Source organism: Petaurus breviceps, unplaced genomic scaffold (genome assembly GCF_028583685.1).
Source record: "Petaurus breviceps papuanus isolate PSGF00001 unplaced genomic scaffold, PetGlider_PUasm1.0 90510, whole genome shotgun sequence".
NCBI lineage: Eukaryota > Metazoa > Chordata > Mammalia > Diprotodontia > Petauridae > Petaurus > Petaurus breviceps.
This window is the reverse complement of record NW_027187267.1, coordinates 4,717,432-4,728,710: the sequence shown is the minus strand read 5'-3', so window position 1 is coordinate 4,728,710 and position 11,279 is coordinate 4,717,432. Positions and strand designations below refer to the sequence as shown.

General features: G+C 41.5%; 1 protein-coding gene across 1 annotated transcript; it reads left to right on the top strand.

Moving 5' to 3' along the window:
• Positions 1-1,724: 1,724 nt before the first annotated feature.
• LOC138141951 (intelectin-1-like) lies at positions 1,725-9,552 on the top strand. Its single transcript, XM_069062839.1, is given in 8 exon segments — positions 1,725-1,775; positions 1,777-1,843; positions 2,267-2,362; positions 3,656-3,903; positions 5,526-5,684; positions 5,790-5,910; positions 6,300-6,403; positions 9,400-9,552. Coding segments are annotated over 8 exon segments (999 nt in total).
• Positions 9,553-11,279: the final 1,727 nt, after the last annotated feature.

The following is an 11,279-nucleotide window of genomic DNA, read 5'->3' as shown; positions in this document are numbered from 1 at the left end:
TTAATGAAATAAAAATATATTTTGAAAATGGTAGTGAAGCACACATGTGGGAAAAGGGTGTCACCAAACTAGTCTTTTTCTTCCTTTGTTCAATCTTCATGAAGCTCAAGGTAGGGGCGTAGCATGAGTAATGAATGAACTCAGCTGAGCTGGCTCCTCAAGGAATATTGCTGCTAGGGCTTTATCTTTGGAGCACAGTACCTCAGCACGATGGGTCAATCGGCTGCTGTGTTACTTGCTTTTCTCCTTCACTGTCTCTTCACCAGGCTAAACTGCTACTGGACTTGTTTGCTCATGTACTCATCTGAAATCTCTTTGGACCTTGCTTGCAAAATTGCTGCTTGAGTGTGTTCATCTCAGGGACATTACCCAGCCCTTCCCAACTTCTATATCTATAGCTACTGGCTTCAGTGAACTCTGTTAGAAATTCTGGTCACCAGTATAACTATGTTCTCATCTCCAAATTTCCTTAACTCATAAGATTGCCTGGGTCCTTCTATCATAGAACACCTGTCCAACTAAGATCAGGAAAGAATAAACAGAAAAGACTAGGGTAACCATTTGCTTATAGCACCCATGGCCAGGTGGGAGATAGCTTCCCACACAAGTCTCAGGAGCAACTCAAAATAGTCCTGCCTTACTAGCAGTTATAAAATGGATAGTGAGAGATTCCCTACAAGCTATAGGGTAGAAGACAAAAGTCTTTACAAATTGATGCCAAAATAAAGAGTAAACCGCAAAGGGCTGATTTTTCTTTCATCAAAGTATTTGTACACACTGGTGTTCCCACAGGGAAGGTGTTAGATCAACATATACTATTATCACAGATTATATGATAACCTTGGAGAGACTTCATTCTGTTGCATCCTGAGTCCTAATAGGTTTTATACTATGAAAATCCTTTGAAGCTTCTCTTTATCTATTGCCTCCTCTACCTACCATATGCTGCTTAACATAAAAGAAGACCCTGGGGGCAGACAGCTTTTGAATTTCCCATGAAACCATACTAGTTCCACTAAACTGGAACTTTGGGACAATGCCTGCCAAAGGGGACTAGACATGTTGGACAGAATTATTTCTGGGATTCCCAGAGTTAACTCTCTTCATTGACAAGTTTCCAAGGGGCAAGGCAGCAGCACACAGTGGGTCAGAGCTCTATAAAAGGGCTCAGTCTTTCCACCTCCAACAAAGGATAAACCTCACTCAGAAGAAGAAAAAGCAGATAACATTTCCCTCTCTGAAGCTGTGAGGAGAGAACTAGCTAAGAAGGGCTATCTGGGCTCAGGTACTGGAAGGACACAGATAATGAAGGTCTAGGTTTCAGGTCTGATAAAGGCCCAAGGTAAAAGAGAGTCCAAGGTGGAGGGTCCAGGCAGGAGTATGCTGTAGACACACTAGTTTCCAGTTGGTAAATCTTCAGTCTGAGCATTTATACCTTGGAAATCTCCAAAACCATAAATCAGAGGTTGATTTATTGCTTTGTTGATTGTATAGACTTATGAAACTGTTGGAGAAATTGTGAATGAGGCAGATTTAAAAAGTATGTCTAGCATATATAATATGAGCATTATATTATATATGCCAGACATAATTTTAAGTATGCATATATATACAGACACACATAGATACACACACATTTACCAGCACACCTGTAGTATGGACCAGTATAGGAGGCCAAGGCCCTTACTTGCTCAGGACTTGCTAGCCTGAAAGTAGTTTGGGACATGGGAGATAATGGTCTCTGGCCTCTCTTTGCAGTGACAAATATTTGTATTTAGAAAGATAATGATCTGGTGTTGTACATTGCTCTTCCTGGTGTTGGTGACCAAAGAGGAAAGTGCTGGTAAGTCAAATTTTCTGCTAGTAAATATTCTCCTCAACCCATGGTGCATTCATGGGAATCATTAGAGAGACAAGGAACCAGAATTGTCCTGAGGGTGATGGCAGGGGTTTCTTATCAGCACGGTCCCCATTGCCTATACCAGACTTGAGACAGCTAATTTCTGGGTCCTGGGATAAGTTGGAGTGGGAGGAAATTGAGGTACCAGCCCAAAAATATGCAAAGGGTTGTATGTTACCTATGTGGTAGGAGAGGAATTGGCTTTTCTCACTACCCCACATTTGTTAAGGCTTCATGGGGCTGGATGCTATAACTAAGCGAGTTCGATCTCCTCAAGGACAGATGAAACCTGTACCTTCTTCTCTGTGGTGGAAAATTGCACAAACCAATAACTAAAAGCATTCTCTGCATGTTTTTGGGATTCAGGTCTCCCTCTGATCTTAAAAAAGAACTGTGCTTCTTCCTCTGGATCCATACCTCGGAGCTGTAGGGAAATCAAAGAGAGCTGTCCAGAGTCAGACGGTGAGTGAAGACAAGCCAGAATGTTCCCTGGGTGACTGGGCCCTCAGTAGTGCAACCTGAACCACATTTTAGCTCATCTCAGTAAAACTGTGGCAACCAAATGTTTGCCTTAGAGACGAGCACTAGAGGAACTTCAGCAGACTGATGCCAGAGATGCCCGAAGGCAATAAATACGCTTGGTCCTCATGTTGTTTTCATTGCATTGCCTTCCCCAATCTCCTGCCCATTTACTCTCTCTTTCTTGACTACTCTCCTTATTGTTGAGTAGTTTCAGTTTTGTCCAATTCTTTGCGACTCAATTTGGGATTTTCTTGGCAAAGATACTGGAGTGGTTTTCCATTTCCTTCCCCAGCTCATTTTACAGATGAGGAAACTGAGGGTTATGTGACTTGCCCAGGGTCACACAGCTAGTAAGTGTCTGAGACCAGATTTGAACTCAGGAAGATGAGTCTTCCTAAATCCGAGCCCAGAGCTCTATCCCCTCATCTAGCTGCCCCTTGGCTACTCCAGAGCAGTGCAATTGGAGAGAAATGAGGGGCACCACTTCTCCTCTGCCCTATGCTCTACTCAGGAGTATCATTCTAGGAAAGAGTCTTTCAGATTAGTGTCCTTTGAGCAAAGCTTAGAGAGCAGAGGCTTCAGGGTCAGTGACCCCAAATGGGAGAAAAGCTAGTGAGTCAGTATACACCATGGATCTCTGTACCTCAGGATTAGTATTAAAAGCTCTGTGTTGCTGAACTTCACATTTACAAGGTCTCAAGTGCTGGTTCAGGCCTGCAAATCACCAATATTATTCAGCTCACTCTTTGTTGACTTCTATAGGAGTGGGCAAGAGAAAGCATGTGCAAAAGCCAATTAATGTAGGTTCAGGGCTTTGTTCTGACACTGATCAACTGTGTGACTATAGTAAGTAACAATTTCTCTGAGCCTTTTAGTTCAAAATCTGTAAAAGGAGAATAACAACATGTGCATTATGGCTCTCATTGAGTAGTGTTCAGGAAAGCTATTTGCAAACTCACAAATATTGTACAAATGGGAAGTATGATGATGCAGAAAATAGTCTTAAATAAGGGATTTGCAGTTGGAGCTCTCTTTTCCATGCCCTGAATCAGCCTCAGCTCAGAAATGCTCATCCAGATTCAGGGAAAGAAGAGTTCTCTAGTAAAGAATATCCCACGGCCAAGTCTGGTTGAATCCTAGAAGGTGAATCCTCTGGTTTTCAGGCCTTTTCATGTCTCTAAGATCACCCATATGTTGTCAGCGAGTGAACCTCTATGACTTTGTCTTCTGCAGATGGCCTGTATTTCCTTCAGACTGGCAATGGAAACATCTACCAGACCTTTTGTGACATGAGGTCTGGGGGAGGTGGCTGGACCCTGGTGGCTAGTGTGCATGAGAATTACTTGGCGGGGAAGTGCACCCAGGGGGATCACTGGTCCAGCCAGCAGGGGAACAGACAAGACTACCCTGAGGGTGATGGGAACTGGGCCAATTATGCCACCTTTGGATCTGCAGAAGCTGCTACCAGTGACGACTACAAGGTATGCTGAGAATGCCTGCTAGACCCTCTCTGAATGTCAAATATTTCTTGTTTGAATGAGTATGACTTACCTCCAGATGGGTCCTGAATTTTTGCCCCCTCAAATATGTGGTTCTTTGATTGTTTATGGGAGGAGTTGCACCTGATACTAATTATTTACGTGGAGGAGAAATTGGATATGTTTGGTTTGACTCCAGCATCTAGAAGCAGGAACAGTAGGTGACATATGAAAAATGGTCAATTTAAGCTTGATGTCTGAAAAAAAATACTTCCTAACAATCAGAGCTATTCAAAAGTAGAATGCGCTGCCTTGAGAAGCGGTGGGTTCCTCTTCATTGAAGGTCATCAAGATAGACGTCTTGCTAGGTGTGTTACAATAGTGAATCTTCCATATACGAGTTATACAAGATGACTGTTGAGGACTCTTCTATCTTTGAAATTCTGTGATTCTGTGTTTAGTAAGATTTGCCACACATGTGATCCATGAGACTCCAAAGCTAATAGTCTAATAAATAAGGGCCTTTAGTTGCAATCCAAGTCTTAATGTGACTTACTGGAAGGCCATTGAGAAGATAAAATTGATAACAATTTTTATTTATATTATTTACAATTAATTAATTGATTTTGTCCCGTTACTGCTTAAAGTTATGGTTCTTTGCCTCTGAACTTAGTGTAGATGTTTAGCTGTTTGTAATGAATTAAGTTTAGATATCCAGTTCTCCTGTTAATCACCATTCTATTCTTTCCTCAAGAAATTCTGCTATCCTTGGGAGATGTGGGTGGACCCAGTCTGGTTTAGAATCTTTACACCACCAAGCTATTCTTCAAGGATGTCTGGTTTGCTTTCCAAAGAAGTATGATCTGTTAAACTTGCAGGTGGATTCAAATGAAGCCTTCTTAGTCACAGGAGGAAAGGAGGGGGTTGTTGCCAGCCCACACTCCCAACTGCTAGCGGTTCATATTGTCCCCCATGCCTCAGTTATGTAACCAGTCACGTTACCCTCAGTCCCATCATGTCACCTACTCTTTTCTGTTCTTTGTTCTAACCCTATAAAATGAGTTAAGTCCTCATCTTTGGTCAACTGAGGAAAATCCACTTACCCATTCTATTGGCAGGTAGCATCTCTACATTTTTTTTATGGATGACTCACACAGGGCAAACATTCACATGGTGGTCAGAAGAAGGGATACAAGGGTACTCTCAAGGTTCTTAAGAACTTTGAAATGGATTGTGTGACATGGCACAGGACCTCCCAGCATGACACGCCCTTATCATAGAAGGTGCTTGTGCTCTATGAGAAAAGCAGAATTGAAGTAACTCAAAAGAAATGTGAGATGCCCAAATTTAGAGAATCCACCTCAGATGTTCAAATGGACTATTTGTGCCCGTCCTGTGGTAGAGCATTCTGAGCTCATATTGGTCTGATCCAACTACAGTTAGACACATTGTAACTTGACCCTAGCACAGTGATGTCATTTTGGTCCTCTTCAAGAATGAAGGACAACAACCAGCGTCCCTATCAGAAACAAAATATTATCTTGCTCAGAGAGAATATACCTCGGTCTACCTTTGTTGAATTTTACTCCTGACACCATTGGACTAAGGCAACTTTTGTCCTCTAGAACCCAGGTTACTATGACATCCAGGCCAAAGACCTGGCCATCTGGCATGTGTCCAACAAGTCTCCTCTGCAGCAATGGAGGAATAGCTCCCTGCTGAGATATCGTACCTTCAGTAACTTCTTCAAGCTTGTGGGAGGGAACCTGTTTGGCCTTTATCAGGTAAACTGGGTTTTGTGGGCTAGGTAGGTGGGGAACATGCCAGGGAAGTGGGTTCAACAGGGTCCTCAAACACCTGTTCTCATGGTCTTACTTTGTCTCCTGAAGAAGTATCCAGTGAAATATGGTACTGGCAGGTGTTGGAATGACAATGGCCCAGCTGTGCCCGTCATCTATGACTTCGGTGATGCAGAAAAAACTGTCAAGTATTACTCTCCACAAGCCCAGAGTGAGTGCTTGTTATCTGAGTCACAAACAAAAATATTACCTACTATCCTCATCCCTCTGAGATTTGCAATGGAATGGTGACATGCCCATAAAAGGAATACCATAGTTTTCCTTCAGTCCTCAGGTGAGCAAGTGGACTTCACTGAGGCCCAGGGCTTAGCTGGAATCTCTGGTGATGTCTTTGACTGTTCTTAGTCCCTTCTGTCTGTGTCTGTGGTTGTAATGCATGAGTTCCTGCTCCAAGAAGGGCTTGCTTAACATTAGAGTGTTAAACCATAGTCTGGGTTTTAAGGTATACCACTGAGGGAACTCCAGGGCTGCTTCTTTAAAGCTGATCTATGAATTTTTGTCTTTCACGATGATCAGCTGAATTCTCTTGTATTTTACCAGTTGAACTGGTCGGAGGCTTTGTCCAGTTTCGGGTGTATAATAACGAAGGAGCTGTCAATGCTCTGTGTGCTGGAGTTCGAGTCACTGGATGTAACACTGAGCATGTGAGTCCTGGGACCCATCAGAAGGTTTGGAGAATAGCAATTCTGGAAGCTCTGAACCTAGTGGGGTGAAATTAGAGCTTCACACTGACTCTACCTCTTTTCAGTCCATTGAAGAGAGAAATACACACACAGAGAAACAGACAGAGATAGAGACATACAGAGAAAAAGACTTGAGCCAATGGGGTTAACAACAGCAACAATAATAAAAGCTAGTGTTTATGTAGTGTTTTAAGACTAACAAAGTGCTTTATACATATTGTCTCATTTAACCTTCATGATGACCCTGTGTGGTAGGTGGCATTCCCACTTTACTGACGAGGAAACTGACACAGTGAGTTGCTGTGACTTGTGTATAATCATAGAGCTAGGGTGTGTGCGTGTGTGTGCGTGTGTGTGTGTGTGTGTGTGTGTGTGTGTGTGTGTGTGTGTGTGTGTAGGAGGCAGGTAGGAGGGAGAAGGAGAGTAAGCACAAACTGCAGAAATATAGCAGCAAGAGATAAGTAGGGACAGAAATCCACATGCCTAGGAGAACTCACAGCTCTGGACCCCAGGTTTTTTATCTCTTCAGGGGAGAATTTGCTACCTATGTTACCTGCTGGGTGGGACCACTCCTCTTTTGGGCCTCTCCACTGTCCTGTTTCATGAAATCTCTTCTATACTACTCCTGGGCTATGGAAAAGACTGAAGAACTTTTAGTGAACCAGCATCATTCCACTCTTTTTGTGACAAGCAATTCCCTTAAACCTGGGGTCTACAGAGCCATACAATCATGCTTTCTGAGATAATTATGTCCTCTTCAGCCAGAGAAGGCAGTAGAGAATAATTTAGATGAGACAGTCTTTAAATAAAAGGTTTTCATTCTCTCAAGCTCCAAATGGCGCTAAAGAACAAGGCAGATGAGATCAGATAGTTCACTACTAATCAGAGTGGATTGACCTTTGCTCCAATCAACTCTCAACATTAGAGCTTTTCTCTAATCAGTTGCAGAAGCAAGAATTGTCTTCCCCACCCTACCCCACTCCACCTCACCCCACCCTATCCTTACATCTTGGTGCAGGTTCTAAGTCATTTTCTCAGTTCTCAGGTTAGTTGTATTTCTCTCTGTCTCAGTCTCTTGTCTTTTGGACTCCTTTCTTCTGTCTGAGTGTTCTCAAAGTTAGCATTTATTTAGGCTTTTTGTTCTTTGTTTATTCTACTTCAAAGCAATGTGTTTCCTGGAATGAAGTGATTTGCTTCTTCCTAATGATTAAAAAAGTCAAAATCCACATTTCTGTCAGGCATGAAACAGATAATTATTCTTCAACCATTCCAAACAATTTTTTGCTGTCATTTTCCAGCAATAAAAAGCAAAGTCTACCGCTTATCAGGAGGATCATGAATGTTTTTTCAGCATTAAATGGGAACTAGACTTCAGGGACCTTTAAACTCCCTTTCAACTCTAATATTTTCTCCTTCCTCATGGCTCCCCCCTAACTTTTTCATTCTAAGAATATAAATTCTCTATCCTGACACATCTCTTCAGCTACATGTCTTTTAACTTTTCTTCACACATTGACTTTCCACTTCTCAATCAGAGTGACAAAATAGAATTTCAAAATTCTCAAGATATAGTCTTCAAATACTCAGTTGAGACACCCTATTGCTACCTGTACCTCAGTTTGGAAGGAGGAAAGAGATGCCAGGTCCCCTTCCATATCTCAGAGGGGCTCTAACACTGGGACACAAACCTTGGTCATACTGAATCACAGTTGAGAACATAACTTCTGACTTGGCAATGTAGCTTTATGAGCATCCGCAAACTACCCATGGCTCCAGGTTTGGGGGCAGTCAGTCCAGAAACAGAAGATATATGTGTGTGATCTTGAGGTGGTCAGGCACAGGATAAGAACTATTGAAGCTTTTAGGAATCATTTTCCTTTCCAATGCATCAGACTCGAAGATTGCATAATTCTGTACCTAAGTTTTCTTTTAAACTTGGCAGATGATGAAAATAAAGCTTCATGGGAAATTTTTTCTTAGCACTTCATCTCAAAATCATTAACTGCTGGTATCCATTTAGTATCAGTTTTGTGCAAACTCTTTTAAATTTATTGTCCAAACTTGTGATTTCATCTATGTGGGAATTCCTGATATAAAAACAACTTCCCCTGATTCAGATACTTGTCTGTAGTTTAAAATCTGAGAGCATTGCCTGGGGATACCGACAGGATAAATCATCTGACCAGGATAACCTCTTTAGTATGTTCCAAAGGCAGGACCTGAACCCACAACCCTGAGGCCAGTCTTATGTCCAATCTGCTTCTGTTGCCTATGTGCAAGGTACTAAGCTGTAGAAGGAGAAAAGGTTGTTTTTGATTAAAGCATTTGTAATCTACTTGGGGAAATACTAATAATTCAAGGGAGCACATAATTTTTATTCATAGATTTAGAACATATAGAGACTTGATATCACCTAATACAGGGTACTTATTTTTTAAAAATAATTTTCATTTCATTTTTATTCTGAACTTAAGCACCAAATAGGATGTCTAATGCAAGTCACTCTACAGAAGAAGAAACTGAGGCCAAGAGAGGGGAATTCGACTTAAGTGAGGTCATACAGACAATAAAGAATGGAGTCAATATTCAAAACAAGGTTTTATAATTCCAGAATCCAAGGGCTTTCTCCTTTGTCTGGGAGAGTCATTAAAAGGATTAAGTGGATGGGTAACTCATACTAGCTGACCTAGGATCATGAAGGTCTGGGTTATAGGGAAAGTCTTCCCATAATTTGAACTAGGGTCTTGAGAATAATCAATGTATATAATTAAGGAGGAGAGAGGTTGGCACTACAGCCATGGGGACAGCTAGCATTCTGAAGAATCTGATGATCATTTTGTAAGTTCCCTACATATCTATGAGATCAGCGTGTTCCATGCATTTCTTTCCTTTGACAGATTCTTTTACTAAACATAGTAACCCCATGGTTCTTTCATTGCTATCTTTCTCCTTTGCAGAGCTGCATTGGTGGAGGAGGATTCTTCCCACAAGGGAGTCCCAAGCAGTGTGGGGACTTCTCTGCCTTCGACTGGGACGGCTATGGAACTCATACTGGTGGTAGTAACAGTCGGGAGATAACAGAGGCTGCTGTGCTCCTGTTCTACAAATGATCATTGTGACATTCTGAAACTAGATATTTGCAAATTCAGGAATGGGCACCCTCCCTTCTTGCCAAGAATCAACATGAGATGATTTGTCTGGGCATGGAGCTTGGAGAGAATAATAAATCTCATTAAATCATGATTCTTGTTTCCTGTGTGACCTTGCACAAGGTTCTTAACCTCTCTGGGCCTTCTTTTCTTTATCTATCCAGTGAGAGAATTGGATTAGATATCCTCAGAAGTCCCCTGTAGCTCTAGACCTATGACTTTGGCTGGATAGTTATCTATTAAGTATCTATTAAGCACTCACTACATGCCAGACCCTGTGCTAACAAATACAGCTGCAAAACAGTCCTCAATTGTAATGGGGGTAGGAGAGGGGGGTGCAGATATAATACATAAAGAGGAGCTGGAAAGAGGTGCTAGACAAGGTGAGATGAAAGCTTGCTAATCAGATCTCAGAGTGAGTTTAGAGGCAGAGTCCAAGGTTCTGGTTGGGGAAGATGAGGATGATGGCCAGATCGCAAGCTGTTTTGGAAAAGGGAGACTCTGAAGTATCTTCTGGCTGTAAATTTTTGAGTTCCTTACATTAATGTATCTGTTCACAGTCCATTCTTTGAGGTGAGGGACTGGTTTTCATTTCTGTCTTTGTATCCCCAGAGTTTAGCCCAATACTTTGTACACAGTAGATGTTTAAACAGTATTTGTTGGATTTAATTGTATTTTCATTTCCCACTAACCCCAATAGAATTTGTTCCTTCAAACTTATGTAATTTCATTATAACACCATGAACTCATTGTCAATCTTCAGATAATCCTCCTACCTTCTTCAATGGTTTAAGCACTTGGCTGAAATTTCTTTTCTACACTTAATGACTAGGTGGTACAGGGCTGGGCCTAGAGTCAGGAAGATCTGAGTTCAAATTCAGCCTCAGGACACTTACTAGCTGTGTTACCCTGAGCAAGTCACTTAACCCTGTTTGCTTCAGTTTGGCAAACCATTCCAGTATCTTTGCCAAGAAAACCCCAGATGGGATCACAAAGAGTTAGACATGACTGGAATGAATGAACAACTCTTGTGATTTACATCCTCTCTGGAGGTTTTAGGACTGAAGACCCTGAATTTTCCAATATGTTGGCTTTATGGTTCCTTAAGCTCTAACTTTTTTCTATACCCAACTGTAGCTATTTGCCACCATGACCACACCTTAGACCTTACTATGACTAGCAAACACATTCCCTCCAAAGTCCTTAACTTTGTCATTTCCTTCTTGTAATAAAATTTCCTCTCTGTTTACTTTCCTACTTAAATTAAACCTACATTTCACCCTCACTCTGAACATCTAGGTCCTTGACTATTCCCCATTCTTTCATGCTTTCTATCTACCCAACACTGGTGCCTTTTGCCTCCTTCCTTAGTCCTCATTGTCATTAGATCAAGTATTTACTCACTCTAACAATGTAGTTCTGACATTATCCTGTTTCATCTGTGTCCCCTTCTGACCTTCTTTCTGTTCTCTTCTGTGCTGTGTTCTTTTGTTTCTTTTTTCCCCCATATCATTGTCACTATCCTTCTACCTTTCTCCCTAACTCTTTCAAAAATAAAAACCCTCCTTTGTCTCAAATAAATATAATCAAGCAAAATAATCCCATACATTAGTTGCATCTGAAAATGGGTATCTCTTCACATGAATGAAATGAAAATGAAAATATTGAAAAAACTGTAGGCTGGTTAA